Genomic DNA, 24,305 nt, shown 5'->3' with positions numbered 1-24,305 from the left:
AATTGATCAGCTAATTTACAGCAGGAGCCAAAGTCTGAGGGAAGCACTCAGATCTCCTGTGCCTATAACAGACTCAAGTGGTGATCCCATGATCCCGTATGAGACGAGGTAAGGGGTAAACTTGGCAGTCTCTATCTATGTTGTGCTGTGATAACCAGGGGGACATGGGATGAGAGGGACTTTATTAGGGATAGAATCATAAACTCATAGAGTTGGAGGAGACCATAAGGGCCATCCAGTCCAACCCCCACCATGCAGGATAGAATCATAGATAGGATCTCTAACAACAATAGGAAGCAAGGTGCTTTTTGGCCAGTGGACAGCCAGGGAACCCATGAAAATTTATTCGGTTCTCACAATTTAAAGGCTGTAGCAGGACATCTTAAATGCCCCAGATTACTGCAGGAATCCATGTAAATCAGTGCTTGCATCTGGCCAGTGCAATAAATAAGCTTGCCAGTCTGAAGGCTGCAGAGGGCTCCTGCACCTTCAGTGGTTGTGTAGAAAAGGGAATTTCAGCAGGTGCTGCTTGCCCTGCAAACAGGTAATATCCTCTGAAATCTCCTGTTCTATACAGCCATTAAAGGTACAAGAGTTCTCTTCACAGTTTTTACTCTGTCAGCCCTAGGATAGAAATTCATTGTCTTCCCTACTTCCTGTAAAGTTTATTTGTTTGTTCAACTACTTATATCTTTCCCTGTATTCAGAAATCCTAGGGTAGGAAACAGATAAATAAAACAAAGAAAACGGTCCAAAAACAGTTCAACAGGACAAAAGCAGTAGATGGAAACCCACAACCTAGTAGGTGAGAAGAAGTAAGACATAGTCTCTGGGCCACTAAACCTTGGATGAAAAAGAGCCAGGTTTTAACTTTGACCAGAATGAAACCAGTGTCTGAACCAATTAAGTCTCAAAGTTGTTTTTACATAAATTGTTACAGCCACAGAATCAATTTAATTTACTGATTATGTGAAGAACATGGGATGTGGGATATGTGGCTCTCCAGATGCTTCTGGACTACAATCCAATTCTCCTCAGCCAGCAAAGTCCACGGTGCTGGTAGATGAGGACCTAATGAGATGAAGAAACCTATTCCAAAACCTTTTTAAACAAAGAAATAACGCATAACAGAGATCTTGCTCATACATCCTTCACCCAAGCCTATATACTATATACCACTAATTATTACAGATATTAAGTCATGGATTTGTAGTAATAGGTTAGCACAAAAGGGATGCTTCTGATTCTGCAAAGCTATGTAAACACTACTTTTCATTGTATGATATACTGCAGTGTTTTTGACTTGGAGCACACTGTGGTATACATAAAAATAAGACTGGGAACAAAGAGTTGGTGTTTGTGGAACTAAATGTTGTTGGTCTATGTCTTTGACTAGGCTCTGACTTAGGCAACTGCCTTTTGGGGTTTTTTTGGCAAGATTTGTTCAGAGGGGGCTTGACATTGCTTTCCTCTTAGGCTGAGAGAATGTGACTTACACAAGCTTACCTAGTGGATTTTTGTGGTTTAGCAGGGGTTTAAAACCTTGGTCTCCAGAATCCTAGTCCAACACTCAAACCACAGCACCATTCTATAGTGTTGGTCAGTGGCGTCATTATGGTTGGTGTCACCCATTGCGGGAACTCATGGTGTCATCCCCCCCATTGACCTCCTCCCATACCACAACATAAGAATCCTAAGCAGTTTTTTTGTACTAATGTTACTCATAAATCATAATTCTCATTATGTCACCAAATGTGATGGTAACAACTGTAACATAAACAACTAGCAAAATTAAAAGTATACCTTTAAATTACAATATCATATGCACAGCCTAAATGTATTTACATATACATAATGTAATGTGGTTAAAGTAAAAATTTTGTAAAATATATTGTTTTTAAATTTTGTTTTTTATTTTATTTTAAAAACCCTAGGTCGTTCCTTTCTCCTCACACTGACCCTCACCCCACTCACACCATCACTTCAACATTTTAAAGGGATGCAAGCAAATGCCACAGTCCATTTCTGCCTAAAGGCATATGTTTGAGGAACAGTGGTGTCACCCCCTCCTTAGTGTGTCACCTGGTGCAGTGTATACTCCCTGCACCCCCTAGTGGCACTACTGGTGTTGTCTCTAATGGTAATGGCTAATTTCAACAAAGGAAACTTCAGGAGTGGTAATAATAATAATAATAATAGGATTTATTTATATGCCGCCCAATCACTGGGAATCTGGGCGGCTTACAACAGAGGGGATAATAGACGGTTCCCTGCCCTCAGGCTTACAATCTAAAAAGACACGACACAAAAGGAGAAGGGAATGGTGAGGGGGGGGATCAGGTCCAGCATTCTTCTCTCCCTCTGAGGCCTGGACCAAGGCAGATGGACTGGAGGGAGGGCTCTTCTTCTTCAGGCAAAGTGAGGCAGTCACCTCAGGCAACAAGATGTTGGAGGAAAAAGATGTATGCCATTTGGCCTGCCTTGACCCTCTCGCCTCCCAAAAAACCCCTTGCTTGTTGCTTCCAGATGTGGTAGAAATCACTGCTCATTGTCACTTTTGAAGAAAAATTAAATTGCCAGTCCAGTTATCTATTTTATTTGAAACAGGAGGGGTTGCTGTTTTGTCCTTCATCTCAGGCTGCAAAGGGTCTTGGGCTGCCATGAAACAATAAATAAGAGCTACCGTGCACCAGGCATGGCTTAAAAAGAGTGGTATACTAACTTTGGCTGTGCTGACTATTAATTGGTGGTTTGGCAGCCATCTTGGGACCTTATAGCTCCCAAAATCTCAAGGTATATTTGCTGCACACTCCAAATCTTGATATCCCTTCAAAGTTATTCTGGACCCATCTACTAAATTTTAACTTAATAAGAGAATAGTCTCAAGCTCCATTATTTCTGAATGTATGAAATTGCTCAGTTAGTGACTTGCCCAGTTGCTTAGTAACAAATATAACTTTGCTCTTAGGGCTCATCCACACTTGCCAGAATACTCCATGCTCCTCCCAGAGTATTCTAGCCCCAGAGTTGCCCCAAATTCCCTTCATTATCTCTGCATTCTGGACTAATGCTGGGCGGCTGTCTACACGTGTCCCAATGTGCCACCTGGCACCACTGCCAAAGGTGTGAATCCTCCCTCTGAAGCTAGAAATGATGCACCTAGTGTTGATAACTCATTGTGACCTCAGAGGGAGCAACTCATACCAGCAGTGCCAGTGCAGTGCAAGGTGGCACAGTGGAATACATGTGTTAATAGCTGCCTGGCCTTGCTCAGGAGTGCCCTGAATTTTCCAGCAAAATCTGGAGCCAAATATGAGTTTTTACAAAAGTGGTTTAGTCAGGTATAGGGCAGAGTCAGTGCAAAACTGGCCTTCCCTCATGAAGACAGTAGACACTTAAATCTGAGTTTGGGCCCAGCCTCATGTGGACAGATCATAGTGAAGGCGCAGGGGGGGGGGGGCAGTGTAATTGGCCTGTACAGACATGCCCCCAGTTTCTGCTGTTGAGGCTGATGAATACAAATAAGGCACCTGGCAAATGCTATTAAAAATTCTGTGAAATTTTCATTTGATGTAAGATATTCTTAAAAATGAGTTTAAAGCAGCAAAATCCTTCATGGTTTGTTTGTTCATTTGTTTTGCTATTATGCATCAATATCTGATGCCTGGCCATCTCCATGGCATCTGTTTATTTAGGCCTGTACATTGGCCTCTTCTTCTTCTGTTAAGTCTATCCTTATTGTGCCCTGGGTGTGCTATTTAAATTGATAAGAGGAAACTGAAACCATGGGGTACGGATGGACCGCCACCCACCTATTATTACATGATAAAACAATGATAGACAGCAGAGGGTTTATTGCCTCTTAATGGTAATATAGCCTGTATCTAGTCACCACCCTCAGAACAAAGTTTTTCAGGCTTGGCAGGAATATAAACAAGTCCATAAAATATCATACTTCCACAGTGTTGCTCCCTCTCATCTCAATGGGAGTGTCTTTTCCCCACAAAGGATATTTATACTGAACATACCTGATGCTTCCCAAGGGAAGCCCATCTCTATAGCCATGGGTCATTTCACTCTATGCCATTATAGTCCAATGATGGCTCCCTCCTATGTAATCCTGGAATTTGCAGTTTTGAGAAGCATTAGTACTTTCTGGCTGAGTATTCTAAATACCACTCTCTAAACTGCAAATCCCAGGACTCCATAGGATGAAGCCATGGCAGTTAAAATGGAAGAATATTTCTGTGATCTAGGATTTCATGATGGGCAATATCCCAAAATGCTCAATGAGTGGGTGGGAGGGCAAGGATATCTTGGCAGATTCCTGACTCTTCTTTCTTCTATATATCGTACATAGGTGCTTTGGCCTTAGCAGGATGCTTTGGCTCACAGGGACACTTCTCTGCATATTCCTGGCAGAAGGTAAGAATTTCCATGATGAAGACTAATTTTTTTTAAGCCATTTGTGTGGAGAACCGTACAGCAGAGATAAGGCATCTCCAGCCCAGGGGTCAAAATGTGGCCATGTTGATTTCCCATGTATCCTGCAAACATAGGTCCAAAACACACTGTAGAAATAATCCAGTTTGCGATCGCTTTAACTGCCCTGGTTCAGTTCTAGGGAATTCTGCGAATTGTAGTTTATTCTGGAATCAGAGCTCTCTGACAGAGAAAGTTAAATGTCTCACAAAACTATAGTTCCCAGAACCTAGTACTGAGCCAGGGCAGTTAAAGCGGTCCCAAACTGGATTATCTGCATGTGTTTTGAACCATAGTCTTTTATCTCCAATCTGTGATCTGAGAAAAGAGGCTTTTTAAAGTCCAGGGGGCTCTACTTTGCAGCCCAGGAAGCTGTCGCAGAGAACTGAACTCTGCTTTGTAGCCCAGGAAACTGCATGACTGTAAAAGTCTCAAGTCTGGAATAGATAGGAACAACAACCCTAAAAGAACAAGACTGCATATTTTGAAATACTTTGCTAGCTGAGACTAGAGCAACATTGGCCGGTTACAGACCGGCACTTGGGACGTCCTCGGGACGTCCCATTTTAAAAAAGGGGCGTCTCTTCTAGACGCCCCTGGCTCTAATACAGACTCTGTCCGTACAATATGGCGCCGGCTGTTCCACACGGCCGGCGCCATCTTTACGTATCGGACGCTGCGCGTCCGAACGTGTTGCGGTGCTAATGATGTCGCGAGTGCGCCAGCGGCGCCTCGCGACGTCATTAGGGCGCCGCAGAAAGAAGCTCCATTTTGGAGCTTCTTTTTTGCTCCGCAAGGGAGCCGCGTGGTGTGGCTGCAACGGCTCCCTTACGGAGCAAACGGCAGCGGCTGCAGACCGCCTCAAAGCGGCGGTCTATAACCCGCCCTTGTTGTGCACTACTAGTTACTTCATAATGTAGAGCTAATGACTATGATGGTAGGCTGTAGCCTACAGAGAATCATAGGTCCAAAACACACTGCAAAAATAATCCAGTTTGAAACCTCTTTAACTGCCCTGGCTCAATGCTAGCGAATTCTGGGAACTGTAGTTTTGTGAAACATTTGGCCTTCTCTGTCAGTGATCTCTCATGCCACATTAAACTACAATTCCCAGGATTTCCTTGCACTAAGCAAGGGCAGTTAAAATGGTCTGAAACTGGATTATTTCTACAGTGTGTTTTGGACCATAGAATCATAGAGCTGGAAGAGACCACAAGGGCCATCTAGTCCAACTCCCTGAAGTTGTCATGGGAACAATACAGAAAGCAGAAGATGGGGAACTGAGGAATGTGGAGTTATTTTTGAGCTTGTCTACACCAGTCATAATACTCTGGGCTGCTCCTGGAGTATTCTGGCCCTGGAGCTGCCCTGGATTACTCCCATTACCTCTGCACTCGGGTGGCTGTCTATACACACAGCACACTGCCAGCCACCTCTGTGATTTGCTGCCTCTGAGGGTCAGAAATGAGGCACCCAGCATGGATCACGTGTCTGGGTGCCTCATTGTGACCTCAGAGAGAGGGACTCATGCCAGCAGTGGTGGTGGGGGAGAGCACAGTGGGATCCATGTGTAAACAACCACCTGGCATCACTTTGGAGTGCTTTGGACTTTCCTGCAAAATCTAGAGCAAAAGGTGAATTTCTGTAATCCAATTTAGAGAGGGATGGGGCTGATTCATTGCAGAACTGACCTTCCCTGGTGAAGACTGTTTGCGCTTGAATCAGGGATTTGGCCCTGTGTTGTGATGAGGGCAAAGGAAAACTAGTGTAATTGACCTGTGTAGACATGCCCTTTGGCTCCTTGGAGAAATAATAATCCCACCCAACTGTTTTCTTTGCAGCATCAGGGAATACAGCACCACGGTTTGACATGAACAGCTCCTTCACCCTGCCGGAGGACATGCCCTTGAGTGAGTGAAGGAAGGAGTGTTGACTCAGAATACAAGAGAAAAAGGCCAAAAAAAGTTGCCATGCATTTCTGGAACAGCATCTGGACAGCCTTCCCTAAACTGGCAACCAAGAGATGCAGCACTACTACATTACTGCCAGTATCCCCAGGCAGTGTGCAGTTTGGGAATGATGTAACATGTAATTCCTCATGTATGAGGACCATTAGCTTGCACAAGACTCTGAGAAGTTTATGTATATGCCCTTCGCTTGCATGTTCCTATGGGAACAGAGAGAGGGAGAGAGAGATTTACAGATCATATTTTTAAAATTCATACTGAGGCCAAGGAAAGGGCTAGGATGAGCAGGGAGATGAAGGAACCTAGAAGTGTTTTGAGACTGTTTCCCCTAGGTGAGGTATGACCTGATAGGAATGGCATGTCATCAGGGTTCAGCCAAGACATTTGCTGCCTGAGACAAACAGAAAATCACACAGATTGCTCCAAAAGGCAAATTGCCAGTGAAGTTATTTTTGTACCCAAGACAGAACATTGCAAAGTATCTCTCCCTTTCCTGGCAATAAAGATCCAATCATAACGAATAGTTATTTGTGGCTCTTTGAGATCAACCAAAATCCACTGCCTGAGACATTTGCCTCACATTACCCAATGGTAGGGCCATCTTGGTTTTTTTAAAAAAGTCTTTATTAGAAAACATAGCAAACAAACAAAGAAAACATTACACATTTCTCAGCATACACAGCATGCAATAAATAAAATACAGTTTACAGTTTACAATATATAGAACGATAAACCATACATCATACAAACTGCACCACTACAGAAAATTTAAAATAAAGACTTCCAAAACCTGGTGTCCTGGAGATATCCTTCCTTATCAGTTTTAACTCCTTATTTATACATAAATTTTATAGAATCCTGTAGAACTTATCACATTATATTTATTTCAATACAGGAAGTGGTGAAAGAAAAGTTGGAAAATTAATTAATAAAATTTTCTATCTAGTGTTCAGGTAATTAATTTCACAGACACTTTGATTTCTAAACTTTTGACTATTTAACTTTACCATAAGACAAAGCTTAAAACATAAATAAACAATTTTGATATTTCCAATAAGCATACAGAGTAAACTTATTTTATCCTAGATTTTTATTATCAAGAAAGGAATTTTATCATTTTCCCCCTTATTTATTTATTGGTAGAGGTTTTGACTTTGAATCTTATCAAAAGATTTCATCACCAGATTCCCTTCATCTTCAAATTTTCCTGGAGAATTAAATTTAATTAAGTGAATTAACTTGTCCATTTCTATTAAATCATACATTTTCCAAATCCAAAATAAAAAAATTGGTGGGACATGATTGGTAGGGCCATCTTTGTGTGGTAGGGCCAAACCTTTGTGTCAGAGAGAAAAGGTGGCTATCATAAGGATGATTGAACATTATTACCTGGCCCCATTCACACTTTAAAAATAATCTGGGATGAATCTGGGTTGAATACTTGTTGTTCAAACAGATCCAGAATGCACTCGACTCACTTTGGGGGGAGCTGGCAAAACTCCCACTTAACCTGGGATATTCGATACCAGTTTTTTCTCCATGTTTTTCTGAAAGATCTGCATCGATCTGGATCTTTGGCAGTGTGAATAAGCTTTCAAATTGATTTGAATTACTGTATTGTTCAAGGGAATGGAGGCGGCTTCATTTTATCCCAAAACGATGGCATGTATGAATAAGGAGTTTATCACATTGGCTTTGCTCTCATGATAGATGTGGGTTGTAACTTTAAAAAAGTAGATCTTATTGCATTACCCTGTTGCCGGGGAATAAGCAGCCCATTTGCAACCTGGGCTTCTCTGGGCTCTTCTTGCATCTTGGAAAGATGTGGCAGAAGCTCAGCTTACAAACAGGCTGCATACTCCCTGGTGACAGAAAAATGTGATATGATCTGCTTTCTTAAAGTTACATAGTATCTCGATAAACTCCTAACAAAGGTGTTACAATTACGAGAACCCAAAACAAAATTGATATGCATCAGTGTGGCAATCTGCATCTCCTCAGAACAAACAAACAAAAAAGAATGTTAATGCCCCCTTAGCCTCATTAATCCCTCTTCTCCTCCCTGCTTTCTTATTGTAGGAGCCTGGGTTTTTAAGCTCGTGGCTGTGGATGCTGATCATGATGAGCTGTACTATACCATAGAGGGAGACAATGCCTACTACTTTGCTGTTGACCACAGAACAGGCAATGTGACATTGAATCGAAAACTGGATTATGAGGTAAGGATGATAAGGATGATGAAGGAATTTATCAAGCATGGGCAAAACAGCAAGCTTTCTTCCATCTGAACAGTTTATAACAGAGCTTTTGTATTTGGTGCATTTGTTGTATCAGTGTAGTCAAGATAAAGCATGATGTGTTGAAACTCCTGTTCCTTTTTCTAATATTGGTATCACTCAAACATTCTTTGCATGACTGTTTCTATACTTTCTGAATCCTGCCAATAGGTAGGAGTGGGCTGCATCTGCACTACAGAAGTAGTGCAGTTTAACACCACTTTAACTGCTTAATGCTATGGAATCCTGGGATTTGTAGTTTTGTGAGATATTTAGCCTCCCCTGTCAGAGAGTTCTGGTGCCTACAGATCCCAAGATTCCATGGCACTGAACCATGACAGGTAGCATGTTATCAAACTGTATTATTTCTACAGTGTAGATGCAGCCTGGAAAGAGCTGAGAAAGCTTTTTTAAGTAATCAGTGACAGCTGCAGCTTAAAATAAGAAGAGCCTTGATATTGTTACCATAAAAGTTAGTTACCATCATTAACTGCAGTGTTTGAAAAAGTAGTTTTGCTTTCATGTTTCTTTTAGTTATTTTTTTTTTTAAAAAAACTCTCTAAATACTACACACTGTTGGTGTCTGATACAAAACAAAACTTTCCTTTTGTTCACCTCATTGTCTCCTCAAAAAGCACAACAAAGCAGGAGGCAGCAGCATGACATGCAACACGAGCCAACAGTTGAATCATAGCATTCCTCTTCCCCTATAGCTATTAGAGTAACTAAAAAGTTACCCTTTTACTTGAAAAAGAAAACTTTAAATACAGTGTTACTTAGTTATAGTCTAATTTTTGGAGAAAGGAATTAATTACAAGTAATTATTTGTAACCACTTATTGCCATGGTCTGTAAATGGACATGAGGATTCCTAGGGAAAGTCTGTATGAGACATATTGGAACTCCGCGCAACTCCCTCGCGGAGCAAAAAAGAAGCTCCAAAATGGAGCTTCTTCCTGTGGCGCGGTTATGACACCGTGAGGCGCCAATGGCGCACTCGTGACGTCATAAGCCCTGTGCGACGTGCAGACGCACAGTGTCTGCTACGTCAATATGGCGGTGGCCGTGTGGAATGGCTGCCGCCATATTATACGTATTGACTACGTACTAGGGTTAGGGGTGTGTGGAAGCACTGCCCCTTCCTAACCCTAATACGTAGTCAATACGTATTTTATGGCGGTTTGTAACCCGCCATAGAGTGACATACAAGCAGGTCTGAGTTGATACTGGATGTTACTTAAATTATAATCAGGCCCAAGAGTTAAGGCAAATCATTTGATCAGTGACACAATTAGTTTAGTTGATCCCCCAACAGGATAGGAAATGGACAAATCTGAGGCAATCAATAGATAAGAATTCCCTGTTTCTTTTAGATTTGTTAAAAAAAAAAAAAAAGAGAGAGAGAGAGAGAGAGAGAGAGAGAGAGAGAGAGAGATCTCAAGCCAATCTGGTTATGAGGAAGAGGTATATTGATAGGAGGAAAGGTGTTGTCACGACACTTCATCAAAATGCTTCTGATTTGCATTTTTTCTTCCAGGAAACAAAAACTTTTCTTGTGGATGCTGGAGTGACAGACAATAAGAATGTAATGGTAAGTCAGGAAACCTTCTGGGGGGGGGGGGAGATGATGGTGGTGGTGATATACATGGGGCAGAGTTCTCCCATCGCCTCTCAAGTAAGAAGGGATAAGCAGCCTCTCCAGTTTTCAATTAGATGTAGCTGTAGCTGGATTAAGCCAAGATTGACCAAATCACTCCCTTGCTAAACCCAACTGATGGCTCAACTCATGTTCTGGAAATCAGGGCAGACTCAGTGTGTAGCCTTACATAGGGTAACCAGATGCAAAAGTAGATAGAACTCCTGTGCCTTCAGCTGTTGTTTTGCTGAGGGGATTTGTGTTCTTGCTGTTTTCCTCAGCCCTCCATTATCCCAGCCCTCCAAATCAGTACAAGCTGATTTTTTTTCTTTTTACACAACTCTTAAAAATAGAGATGCTCTGTCCTTTGTATCTGGCTCCCATGTTCCTTTAACTTAGCCTTCCTCAGTTCTTTGGTGCAACTCTGGGACAGGGACGTAGCTAGGATTTTAGGAAGGGGGGGTCCAGACTAAGTGCCACCATTATAATGGGGCTTGGGTGCGGCGGCGCAGCAGCACACACCATTCATTTTTATAATGGGGGGGGGGTCCTGACCCCAATAACCCCCCCCCCTTGGCTACGTCCCTGTCTGGGATGCTAGAGCCCATCTGCCTAGTCGCTGACATCAGTATTCTCTTTCCTCAACAGGTTTATAAAAAACTCACCATCATTGTTACAGACCGGAATGACAACAAGCCAATCTTCCAGGATGAACCCTATTTCACAGATGTCCCTGAGGTATCTGAGCCCACCTGATTTCATTCCAAGAGTTGTTCTACAGACTTCTCTTCTTCACAACACTGTATCTTCTCCATGTGAACATCCCAGCCATGCTATAGGTTAAGGCAGGGATAGGCAGAAAGAGGAGTGGGATATACTGATTGATGTCTAGATTATTTGCAGTTGATCAGGAAGGCTCTCCAACTTCCAAATATTTAGGAATAGACATTTTTAGAGGTCTTTTCTTTAATAAGTTGCACACATACTTGTTTTTGTGTGTGCAAATTCTGCCATGCTCTGGATCATGGTTTTGGTACATAATTGGTTATGTTCCCAGAACTACCATTTTGTATGTGGCTTCTCTTGGTGGACCTTGGTATTCCAGCACTTTTTTTTTTAAATGGAAGCACTCCTTTTTCTTATTTAAGGAATGTGAGCTTTCTGGGTGGATTGGTCCATTCTCTGTGATCTTACAACCAATACATAAAGTATTGTAGGTGTGACAACCCTGTCCTGCATGTTGATACTGAGAAGCTCTGCTTCCTACCAAATTTGGTTAGCAGCAACAATGTATAATCCCACTGTTTGGTATTTTACCACAGCATTTCTTTGGCTGTTGGGAATAAGAAATGAAGGAAGGAGGCTGCATTCTTATGAGTTATCCCTTCCCAATAGAAATCAGAAATTACTACTACCTGTATAAGCAAGGAAAGATCTAGAAACATCTAAACTGAAGCAGTAACAACTCGTGATCTGCAAGAATCTCATAGTGTGTTCTCAGTAGCGCAGTTAGGTTGTTTTAGGGTCTAACTGTATGGTATGTTAAATGCACAGTGCCATGCTGGAATTTAGCTGCCTCAACTCCCTAGAGAATTGATGGGATTGTGGTGGTGGTCAATAAGTACAGGTATAAATATTAGCAGCACCATGATAGCTCTTTCAACCTACTCGTGCAATGTACTAGTGCATGGAGCAGACACCAAGTAGCAGGTCCAGCTTTCCTAATGGACTCAAGGCAGCATGCGTGGCTCTCCTCCACTGGATCTTGAGAGTAAGAACAAATATCTCCAATGTCCCAGTCCAATTGTTTAAAAATGATGTAGTAGTCTGAGTGTTGGACTAGGCCTCCAGAAGATCAGGTTTCAAATCTTTGCTCAGCTGTGAAAACCCATTGGGCAAGTCATCTCTCTCAAAAGTCTAAGAGGAAAGCAATGGCAAACCTATTAATAATTCCTACTAAGGAAAACCCATGATATGTTGCCATAAATCAGTGTCAGTTTCAAGTCACATAGCAATGACAAGTTGCTGAACTTAGTGGATCTGCTTTCAGGGTGATGGCTCCTATTATCTCCCTCCACTCACTCAACTGTTCTCAAAACTGGTTTGACCTCTCCTCTGTGTTTCAGAATACACCAGTTGGCTCCCCAATCTTTAGAGTTCTGGCAGTGGATGATGACAGTGCAAATGCCGGCCGGGTATACTATTCCATTGAAGAAGTGAGTGTTGCATGGTAGAGTGAGCAGTAAGTAACAGCTGCTTTATGGCAAATGCACTGGCGCAGAAGTCTCCAGTGTAGCACCCGTGAATCCCATGACACTGTCTAGGCTTCTTGCCTCTCAGGTGCCATCTTGGTTTCCAATAATGCCTTTGTGCTCCACATGGTCCATGGAGAAATATTTAGGGGGGAAAACAGTGGCAGGGTGGAGCCCAGCACTTCATTCTGAGATCTTCAAATATGAGGAAGGATATTAAGTATTTTAATAAATTTTGATAAATTAATATAGTGTGCCCAGCATCTCCTCCTAATAAAGAAAAATGTATGGAGAAGGGGAACATTCGGAAAGGCCAAGGGAGTGGATGGGAAGGAGTGAATAGAGTGTTTTTCCTGTATCATATGTTTGCTTTCTCTGGGGTATTTGTGTGTGGCCACATGTAACTGTGTGGGTATTAGCTAGGCTGTTTGTGTACAATGGTGTGATATGTGTTTTCTCTCTGTGTGTGGTTTCTCTGCTCTTCTTCACCAGATAGCCTTCTGTGAAACACATATTTTGTCATGAAATGTGGTGGCAAATATGTGATTTAGCATTTGGGCTCAGATTTCATTTAAACACTGGTTCCAGTTTTTTAGTCAGATTACTTATCTTTGATACTTGGCTGTTTGTCTTTAGTGAAGTCACTGTTGAAACACTATGGCCCCAAAAGAGTTTGGGATGTTAGATCAAATCTGCCTCATACTTTCATTTTTGGGCAGATTACTTTTCTCAGGGGCTGCATCTACATTGCAGAATTAATGCAGTTTGACAGCTCTTTAACTGTAATGGCTGAATGCTATGGAATTCTGGGAGTTGTATTTCTGTGAGATATTTAGCCTTCTCTGTCAGAGAGCTCAGGTGCCACAAGAAACTAGAAATCCCATGATTCCATAGCCATGATGTCAGTCTGCATAAATACTGCAGTGTGGCAGCAGCCCCAGACTCACAAGTTTGCCCTAGGGAAATAGGTGCTTTGTGCCTATCAAGATAGTCATATTGTGAATGTCTGTCATATGCAACCATTCTGAGCATTCTCTCAAAATTCCAGATGTACTCAATGGTCTAAAAAGGTTGAGGATTTCTGATCTGGAAAGTGTCTTAGCCTGCCCAGATATCAGAAGAGGTATTTTAATTGGGGATTAATATATCTGATAAATCAATGAGCATTGTTATTATTTTTCACCAGCAAGCCTAGAACATCTGTAGGACTTTGCTAAATAAACTCTTTCACGAGACAGTGTTTGTTCATTGTGTTCTGTCACATTTACTTCTTCTGTATCATCTACAGGTCAATCCAAACAATGTGGAAAATCACCAGCTCTTCAGCATCCTCTACAATGGCACTGTGGTGTTGAATGGTTCTCTCAGCTACAATAACAAGAGCACCTTTTACCGGATTAAGATCCTAGCCACGGTGAGGCTCAGCCAGTAACAAGCACAAAATAAAAGATTCAGAGAGAGGGGAAGATAAATTATTCCAGTATTTGCAGTACAGTTGTCCTTCTGTATCCACGGAGTCAATCATCCACAGCTTGAAAATATTATATATATCATATATATTTAATATTATAGATATTCAAAGAAAGCAAACTTTGATTTTGCCACTTTATATAAGAGTCACAATTTTCCTATGTCATATAATGAGACTTGAGCATAAATGGATTTTGGTATCCATGGGGGTGAGGTCCTGGAACTAAACCTCAGGGGATGCCAAGGGCCCACTGTATGTCCAGAACAAGAGAGAGTGCTAGCTACTATGGGCAGGACAGTGGCCTCTAGTGGCATCCATTGAACAACTCTTCAAATTACGTGGGGGCAAAAGGGCTTCTGGTCCACCCTTACTTTTTCTGATGGCCCCCTTAAGTAGTGTTTTTGAAAACTATTGGGATATGATTTGGCTGGAGTTGGAGGAAGCTAGGGTTGAGACTTATGTATTTCATCAATGGCTTCCTTACCATCTCTCTCATAATTCAAGCACTGAATTAACCAAATTGTCTTTTCAAGGAATAAGATTTACATTGTAAGTAGTACATCAGTAGCTATTTTTAGCAGTGCTTTCATGCCCTTGCCTTTTGGTTTTCTACCTTTTTAGTTGCATTAGATGATTCATATGCAGTATTTGCATTTAACACAACTAACAATTTTATTTCTAAAAGTCAAAAGAAAGTGGTTGCCTGCCAGGAGGAATTTTATCTTTAATGTGTGGACAATATTCTATACAGAGGGCTCTCTAGGGGTTGGGCAAATTGTCCCTGGTATGGATGGGGGTGGGACAAACTGGCAAACTTTATTTATTTATTTATTTATTTATTTATTTATTTATTTATTTATTTATGATTCTCCTAAAGGGAATGAATGACATCACAGGCTGATCTTGGTCATAATATTCTAGACTATTCAACTGCAGAAGGCAAATTGGGGCTAAATCCATTTGCTACTGGCAGCTAGCGCTGATCCACAGACTCAATGGGATTTATATACATTTTATCTTACCATTCAGCAGTTGATTAAATGGAACCTCTCTAGCAGAGACTAGCAATTGAATTTAGGACTTTACTGAATCCTGTTGCTGAAGTTCCCTCCCTTTACTCATTTCTAGAAAAAAAGCAAAGGAAAAAAGGCATTAGTTATACATTTTCCAAAGCTTATATAAGACAGAACTCAATAAAAGCTTATAAAAATACCCAAGAACTCAATGAGGAGGTTAGCAAGAATATAGTTCCTACATATGGGACAATTTTCATTGGAAATCTCCTTTTAAAACAAAGACAGGTATATATTTTAAAAATAAAGAAAAATGTTTTTTTTAAAAGGGGGAGAATAAGGAAATCAAGAGACGGCACCAATATATACACAGAATTTCAATTAAAATTTAACTGGTGAATTTGTGCAGAGGTCTGAGAGGGAACATATTTAGACTCTTGATTTAGGTGGTTCCAAGAAATAAACTGTGGATGAACCTGCACATGTTTGTAGGCGGCTAAGGCCAGCAAAAACCAATCTCTAGCCAAAGGCAGACCATTTTTTTTTGTCTAGAGGTGCAATATGCCCCTTTCCTGGTGTCAATGATCCTACCAGCTACCTGGAAAATTATTTAGAAGCCAGGTCTACCTCCTGTTTAATTTTTGTTTGTTTATTTACAGACAAAAACCAGGATATATGCTTATTTAGGCTTCCTCTCAGGAATGTGAAATCCCAAACACTCTACATGGCACTGTTGAGATACATCAGATTTAGGTGCTTATTATCACAATATTTCAATGGAGCGGGTATTTTTATTGTGTAGGTCAGGTAGGCAACATGTTTCACACAGTCAGCTTGGGCCCCTATCTGTTCTCTATGTTCCTTACTGTCCATCTCTCTCTCTCTTTTTTCACACCCACACCCACACCCACATATGTAAGATTTGCAACTTTTGGAAGCCTCCAGGATCAACAACCTCCTTCAAAATAAGGAAGGCCTCCTATGCCTTTTTCCACACACACACACCAAGGGGACACTAGTATGAAACTGGAATGGACTTCTGGTTTTGGTTTCTGGAGGTGGGTCTACCCATGACATGGCCTGGGGGGGGGGGGATGAAAACTGTCCCTCAGATCCCTGTAACTTGCCGTCCTGGGAAAGGTGAAGAGTGGCAAGAAGCTCATGTTTGTTTGTTTTAAATCTACAGGATGGTGGGGGATTACTGAATGGTACATTTATCTATCAGAACAACACAGCCTATCTGTCTGTGACAGTTGTTGATGTGGCTGACCTGGACCCTCAGTTCTTGGGAGAGCCATATATAGGCTCAGTACCAGAGGACTGCTCACTGGTAAGGAATATATTTGGCTCTCTCTGAGTTTACCTACAGATTACAAAAATCTTGAGCTTCTGCAATAGTAAAGTTGCAATATCATAGCCTTTTGTAGGGTGGGCATTGTATGATGTTTCATTAAATTATTACTTAATGTGTGTGTATTTGGCTGCATGTTGTGCACTAATAATAATAATAATAATAATAATAATTTCCTGCTTCTCCCACTGGATCGAGGTGGGATTACAACCATAAAACCACATACAATACAATGGTATCTAAAATACATATTATAAAAAATAATCAGTTAAAACTTGAATCAACAATACTAATAAAAACAGCAGTTACAATGTGCTGTTCCTATCAGAAGTGGGATTTCCTCCATTTCTTTACAGATGGTCGGGTGGGTATGCCCGCCTGAAGAGATCCATCTTTAGTGCCTTCTTGAAGGCATCTAAAGTGGTCATAAGATGGATTTCCTCTGGTAAGTTGTTTCATAACGTGGGGGCCATGGCAGTGAATGTTCTATGGGAAGTCTAGTCTTTGAGTATTCTAAAAGTTTCTTCCCAGATATTCTGAGAGTGAGGGGCGGATTGTGTAGGGAGAGGCGTTCCCTCAAGTAACTCCGGCCCAAGCCATGTAGGGCTTTAAAGGTGATGACCAACACTTTGTATTGCGCCCGGAAGCTGATTGTCAGCCAGTGTAGAGATTTTTTAAATTTAATTTTTATTGAAAGGTTGAAAATATGCAAATAACATAAATTACATACTTATCATATCAGACAGATTATCAAACATTGAGCGTATATAAAAACAAGTTACATTTTTCTCAATTTGTATCTCACATTATTATAGCTTTAGTTCTTCTAAACGTTGTATCCTATGACTTCAAAAAATAAATTTTGTATTATCCCAGATATCGTTAGTATTTATTATATAGTTGTTCTACGTACCTCATTGGTTTAAGACAGATCATTATTTACTTAGGACTTTCTCTTAGTATACATTTCTCTATAATTTTTATCTAACAAAAATAACTAGATGTTGGAGACTGGTCTACCTCCAACTTCCTCAGTCTATAACAACCAAAAGAAATATTCTGTTTCTACAAGAGGTTATTTTAATTAAAATTTAGCTTTCTTTTGTGATTTTATTTGTTGTTTACTACTGCTTTTGTTTTTTACTCTTTTTCTCTTAAATAATTTATGAACATATGTTTAGAGGCTGAAATAAACAAATCAGCAATGGTATGAAATAAATTACATCCAATCTTATTTCTATCTTAGTTCTTCTACATTAACAATATTTCTTCATATATCTTGAGATAATTAAGAAGGATCATAGTCAATGTTGGTTCTAATAAAGGGTTCAGGGTGGGAGGCAGCTGGGTTAACTCTTTAACCACCCTGAACAGCTCAGCTGGACGAGACTCTGCCGATGCAATTCGTGTAGCATAGAAAGAGTTCTTTGCTACATCGATTGCCACTCCATAAGAATCCAATGAGTTCTTATGGCATGTCTTGTCAGATAACCGATGTTTCCACCAGCGGCACTCTAGTTGTTGCGCAGCCCACTTCATTTGCCTAAGATTTTCCGTATACCAAGTTTTTTTAATTAGGAGCAGGCTGGAAAGGGCGCTCAGGAGCGATATTGTCTATGGCCCTGGTAAGGTCGTTATTCCAGGTATCAACCAGGGCTTCAACAGAATTGCCGTCATTCCCAACCATAAAACCCTCTAGTGCTTCTTGGAACCTTTTGGGTTCCATCAGCCTTCGAGGGAGGACCATTTTAATGGGTCCTCCACCCCCGAGGGGGATTTGGATTGAGGCCTTAGGTTTCTGTTGGTAGACCAACAGAATCCCCAGACTGTTGCTAGCCTTCAAGGTCAGGTAAATAAACTCAATGTACTCTGTTTTCCAGCCCAGTTTCCTGGTCAAAGTGATGGTTCTTTTATGGACCACAGCCAGTCCTCCCCCTCGCCCACTTTCCCTGACCTTAACAGCATACCCAGCTGGGAGAGCTTTGACTCAGGTCACACTACTGTCCTCTCCCAGCCAGGTTTCTGTGAAACAAGCCAGGTTGGCCTGCTCTTTTTCTAACAAATCATAGATTATATGAGATTTGTTCTTTACCAGCCTGGCATTACAAAGAAGCAGGGTAAGGATCTGTGGTATGGTTGAGATGACCCTCGGTTCTTTTGGGCAAATAGAATGAGTGAAAGGCAGGACAGGTTTTAAATATCGATCTTGTCCTCCTTTATATTTCTTACTCACTGTATTAACGCTGTATCTCCCATTGCCCCGCACTACTCTAATCGGCATGCCATGATCAAGATTAACTTTTTCATAATCACCCTCTTTTATCACAATAATGCCCTTCCCACCTCTATTCTTGTCATATTCCATTGGTATTAAATTAAGTACCATGGCAATGCACAGGAAAGGCCTATAGGTGGTATAAATTTGGTCTCGATTGCTGTCTTGGTTGGTCTAAAATGGCTAAATCAAATAATCTAGCTGTTAATCAGTCAGCTTCCTATTGTGCTATTGCCAATGTCAGATGATATTGATAGACAATTGTTTTTGGGGAACTGTTTAGGTAGAATATTGATCAATGTTCCTGTCTCCACTTATTTTGAGTCCTATTTACCACCCTTCTAGTATGGTGTCCCACTAAGCCTCTCAGTGTTCATTGTCCTCGGTGCTGAGCGTCTTTGGGGGAAAGCCATCAGGCTGGCTTTGGAGGTGCCGCTCCCACCGGCACCTCCCTGCTTCGTCTCCCAGTGCTGGCGCAGTGGAACTGCGCTGAGGTGCTCAGGTGTCTCTGTGCTTTTTGCGTCTGGTGCTGGGCGCCTTCGGGGGAGAGCCGGTAGGCCGGCTTTTGAAGGTGCCGCTTCCACTGGCACCTCCCCGCTCTGTCTCCCGGCACTGGCGTGGTGGAACTGCGCTGAGGCACTCAGATATCTCTGCACTCTTTGCGTTTGGCACTGGGTGCTGCCATTGGGCATCTTCAGGGGAGAGCCGGCAAGCTGGCTTTTGAAGGTGCCGCTCCCACCGGCACCTCCTCCCTCTGTCTCCCTGCGCTGGCACCGTGGAACTGTGCTGAGGCGCTCAGGTGTCTCTGTGCTCTTTGTGTCTGGCGCTGGGTGCTGGCGTTGGGCATCTTCAAGGGAGAGCCGGCAGGCTGGCTTTTGAAGGTGCCGCTCCCACTGGTACCTCCCCCCTCTGTCTCCCGGCACTGGCGTGGTGAAACCATGTTGAGGTGCTCAGGCGTCTCTGCGGTCTTTGTGTCTGGCATGGGTGCTGGGCGCTGGCGTTGGGTGTCTTTGGGGGAGAGCTGGCAGGCAGCTTAAAAGCAACTACAAAACATAAGGGCTACGAGGGCGTTTTATAATCGGGAGCCTCTTCTGTAGCTGGGCTGCTGTTGTTGCAGGGCTTCCTCTGATTCTTGAATACTATTGTCTTGAATACTATTGTTAATCCCAGCTAGAAGAGACCCACTGAGTAAGTGGTAACGTAGTAAGGTTAACATTTATATACACTAAAATAAATTGATTGAGATATGGTACTTTAGAAGAGTGTTGAGGATACTGTGGGCAGCCAAGAGGACAATCAAATGGTTTGTTGAGCAGATAAATCCAGAAAAAGCCAAGATGGTCAAATTGAGGATGCCATACTGTGGCCATGTCATGAGGAAGCACAAAAAGACAATAATGCTAGTAAAGGTAGAAGGCAGCAGAAAGAGAGGAAGACCACACACCAGATGAATAAACTCAATTAGGGCGGTCATGGGCATGAAATTACAATAACTGAGTAGAGCAGTGGAGGACAAGGAATCTTTCATGCATAAGGTCACCATGGGTTGGGGACTACTTGAGTTAACAGCAGCAGCAACAAAGTCTACTGAAGCTGGGAGAACAGTAGGAGTTGGGCCTATCTCTGTAGCAAGTATGTGGTCTTTAACCTCACTCTCCCCATCATCATCTAAACAGGAAACTGTGTCTTTTAAGCCAAGAATTAAGAAAGCCTAACTTGCAACTGAGCCAGAGTGAGAAAGGAAAGAATGTGATGTCACTCATGCTGTGAGCACAAGTCACATCTTCTTGAGGCCTGTACCAGCTGAGCTCCTAATATTTAATACAAGCCATTGTACACAACCTGGCATGCTGTGAAAACTCTTGGGAGCTGTTTGCACACCATTACTGGCTCACAACTCTTCTGTCTAATCCTTTTTCATACTGGACAGATTTGAGGCTTCAGTGAGGACACAAGACTGACATTCTCTGCCCAGCACTGATAATCACACAGCATGGTTGGCATCATTAATTGTGCAAACAGAGTCTTTCCTGCCCCCAAGGGCAGCTTTCAAGTGGCCAGACAGCATTGTTGTTGTTGTGTGCTTTCTAGTTGTTTCCCACTCATGGCAGCTCTAAGGCAAACCTATCATGGGGTTTTCTTGGCAAGATTTGTTTAGAGGAGATTTGCTATTGTCTTCCCCTAAGACTGAGAGCATGTGACCTGCCCAAGGTCACCCAGTGCATTTCATGGCACAGTGGGAATTGAACCCTGGTCTCCAGAGCTGTAGTCCAACACTCAAACCAGTATGCCACACTGGCTCCCAGAACAGCATTACCAGAGCCATATGTTGGAGATTGGGAGTGGAGAAAGAAAGGGTGGAGGTGGAGCCAAAGCAGACCAAGCTCCTGTTCTACAACTGCAATAAGACAGCTGGCATTGTATTCTCAGATTTTGCAGCTGTGTGCTTCTGGGTGCCTTCTGCCCCATCCCCTCATCTATTAAAAGGCTGTAGCAGAATGGTTTGGGTGCTTAGAAGCTGCCTGGGTCATGGGCTGGATGTTCTGCAAGATGGTACTGAATAACTCTTTCTGCAATGTCTGAAAAGGACATAACTCCAGGTTTACATCATGCACATACATCAGCAATGGGATTCCAACTAGTCTGTTATCTTGGCTCAGAGTTCCAATATTAAACTAGCCTCTCTATTTTTGCTCTTAACAGTAGCTTAACATGTAGGAATGAGCAAGTGACAACTTTTTATTTCCACTGATTAAGAATCCAATGTTTAGTCTGTACTTGCAAAGAGTGATTGAAAAGCTGGTAATTATAGTGATGGTAGTTTTCTTTCCCTATTTGCTGTGGGTAACACAAAGCAATAGCAAGTAGCAAGTACATTTCTATACTGCTTACCAGTGCACTTAAGCACTCCTTAAGCAGTTTACAATTGTAATCTAATTGCCCCCAACAAGCTGGGTACACATTTTAGCAACCTCGGAAGGATGCAAGCCTGAGTCGCGCTTGAACCCCTGAGTGGTATTCAACTCACAACCTTATGGTTTGTGGGTGAGTGGCTGCAGTACAGGCATTTAACCATTGTGCTACCAGGGCTCTAAAAGCAGGCTCTACTTTTACACGAGGCTTTTCTTATTCTAGGGTACATCTGTGATAAAGGTGATTGCCATTGACAGAGACAAGGACGTGAATGATATCATCTATTACAGCATCACCAGTGAGTAATGGAAGGGTGAGGGGGTTGCAGAGGGATGAGGAATGTGCTAGCAGAGCAAAGACTTAGGGTCCTGTGGTCTAGTGAGTGTTGTCATGTGTATAAGTGGTTTGCAAAAATGGAGGGGCAGGTATTCAGCTTGATAGGACCAGAACAGAAAGGCAAAAGTGAGGTACTGAAAATGGGAGGCAGAAGTGTGGCTAGAGAATGACGTATATAACACAATGCATTACTTTAGATTCTTTTTAGATCCCAGTGGGACATTGCTCATTTTCACTGAGACTGCTGGCAATCAGCCATAAAAAGTCACATAGGCTATACCTGCACTGCAGAAATGATGAAGTTTGATACTACTTTAATGGTCATTGCTCCATCCTATGGAGTTGTGGGATTTGTAGCTTGTTGTGACACCAGAGCCCCCTGAGAGAGAAGGCTAATTATCTCACACATTACAAATCCCAGAATTCCATAGCACTGAGCCATGGCAGTTAAAACTGTGTCAAACTGGATTATTTCTGCAGTGCAGATACAGCCATAAACATCCCATTCCCACCACACATACTCACAGTGGAGTCATACCCATCATACTGTGTTGGTGGCCAAAAGTGTTGTCAGTGTGAAAATCCACGTCATTGTCCACTATCCTTCATGCTGTCCAAGCTACCTTTCTTTCATCCCACCTGCCCAAAGCAGTGGAAAATCTGAAGTAGAAGTGTCTTAACTCCACTTTTTTAATTGATGCTTTATCTCTAGCAAACACTTTACTCAGCAATGCCTTTTCTTATAGGATACTCTCACCAATGTCCCTTTAGCTGACCAGGGCACCTTCGTCTACATTCTTTATTTGATTGCTGTAGTGCTAACTAGTCCAGTCTGTCTGTCCTGTCTCCTTCTTCCAAGAAGCCATCCTGTCTTCTGCACGATAATTCTGCTCCAGTTCTTTGTTCCTGTGATAAATGCATCCAGAACTGAACTGTCACACCATCAGGGGACGCAGGTGACCCCAATTTCAGTGCATCAGTGAATCCACTCTGGGGTTTAATCTGAACCTCAAATGAATTATTTGAGATGCTAAACCTACTTGAAGGTTCAGATGTTTGCACTTTGGGAAGCTTTTTAAAAGTACAAAGCAGATCTCTACCTCCACCACTATCAGAGCCACTTGGCTGCTCTCCACCATAATCTATACTGTGCTGAGCAGCTAGACCTGGAAACCTCTTTCTGCCTCACCCCAAGTCCTGAGGAAAGGGAGGACAGTGGCCCAGTTTGAAAGCATGAGATGGGGCATTAAGAAGATTGGTCTCAAGGAGAAGTAAATCTCCTTTGTTTGTGGAAGTGTGATGGGAAAACAAGTTATAGGAATCTTCTGGAGCTTGGAAAGTTACATTTGTAGATTTCCTCTCCTTCCCAGTAAGACTAATCTCTGCCTCTGATATGGCTGAGGAGGTATTTTCTCTCCCCCCCCCTCTTTTAGATACCACTAGCTTGTTTACTATCGACAATATCACAGGGGTCCTAACTGTGAATGGCAACCTGGACCGAGAGGGTGTTCCGGGTGAGGAGGTACAGCTCCAGGTTGTGGTGAGTAGCTGACTAGTCTTGGGAAGTAGGAGGTGTCCCACACTTGACAGATGGCACTCTCTTATTCAACACCTTAATTTGTCTGTCTTGCTCCAACACTCAGGCTCGAGAAAAAGACCTCAACATTTACCACCAGGTGGCACAAGTCAGCACCATTGTGACCATCCGGGTCACGGATATCAATGACAATACGCCTCAGTTCTATTGGTGCACTGCATATCCTGCTTGCAACTTCACAGGGCCTCCAGAGACTAACTTCACTGGTGATATTGAGGAACATGCTTCTTCCAGAACACCAGTGGCCAATCTCAACATTGTGGCCTATGATCCTGACAAGGTGAACAGGGGAGGAGAGGTTGTCGAACTTCCTATGGGTGGGATGCAATGCCACACCAGAGTTAAAAGGAATTATAGTCTGGAAGAATATTTTCTGTCTTCTGAGTATCCAAAAGCTTGGGAAAATAACTGGTATCCAGAGCTTGGAAAAGTAAAATTTTATTGGCCATGCTGGCTGGGACCTATAGTAAAAAAGTAACTTTTCCAAGCAATGCTATTATCTCAGATTTTAACTGTCAACACCACCATTAGTGGGCAAGCCTGCAGTCCTCACAGATGGAAACTTGTTGGAAACAGTTCCAAATTCTGTTTCCTCTCACTACATTTTAAAAGATACCTCTGAACTTTTCTGTACATTTGTGCATTTCTTCAAATGTGCTGTAGGGACTTTATTCTCAATCTCCTGATTCATTGGTCAAATCAGGGCATTCACACTAAATGCTAGGACAGACAAACAC

General features: G+C 42.3%; 1 protein-coding gene across 1 annotated transcript in view; it reads left to right on the top strand.

Annotated features, from left to right (window-relative positions):
• Positions 1–741: 741 nt before the first annotated feature.
• The window catches only part of CDHR2 (cadherin related family member 2), a 44,097-nt gene continuing 20,533 nt past the window's right edge, over positions 742–24,305 (top strand). Inside the window, exons 1-12 of the mRNA XM_089527371.1 lie at positions 742–805; positions 4,361–4,425; positions 6,324–6,392; positions 8,529–8,668; positions 10,262–10,315; positions 11,009–11,098; positions 12,487–12,576; positions 13,901–14,026; positions 16,283–16,426; positions 21,858–21,933; positions 23,405–23,511; positions 23,615–23,848. Of these exons, the coding sequence (XP_089383497.1) occupies positions 4,380–4,425; positions 6,324–6,392; positions 8,529–8,668; positions 10,262–10,315; positions 11,009–11,098; positions 12,487–12,576; positions 13,901–14,026; positions 16,283–16,426; positions 21,858–21,933; positions 23,405–23,511; positions 23,615–23,848 (1,176 nt within the window). The 5' untranslated portion in view covers positions 742–805; positions 4,361–4,379. The remainder of the gene's footprint in view (positions 806–4,360; positions 4,426–6,323; positions 6,393–8,528; positions 8,669–10,261; positions 10,316–11,008; positions 11,099–12,486; positions 12,577–13,900; positions 14,027–16,282; positions 16,427–21,857; positions 21,934–23,404; positions 23,512–23,614; positions 23,849–24,305) is intronic.

Source organism: Sceloporus occidentalis, unplaced genomic scaffold, assembly GCF_023333645.1.
Source record: "Sceloporus occidentalis isolate IW3139 unplaced genomic scaffold, rSceOcc1.0.p SCAF_1, whole genome shotgun sequence".
Lineage (NCBI taxonomy): Eukaryota > Metazoa > Chordata > Lepidosauria > Squamata > Phrynosomatidae > Sceloporus > Sceloporus occidentalis.
Note: the sequence above shows the minus strand (reverse complement) of the source record. Positions and strands in the feature narration are given on the sequence as shown.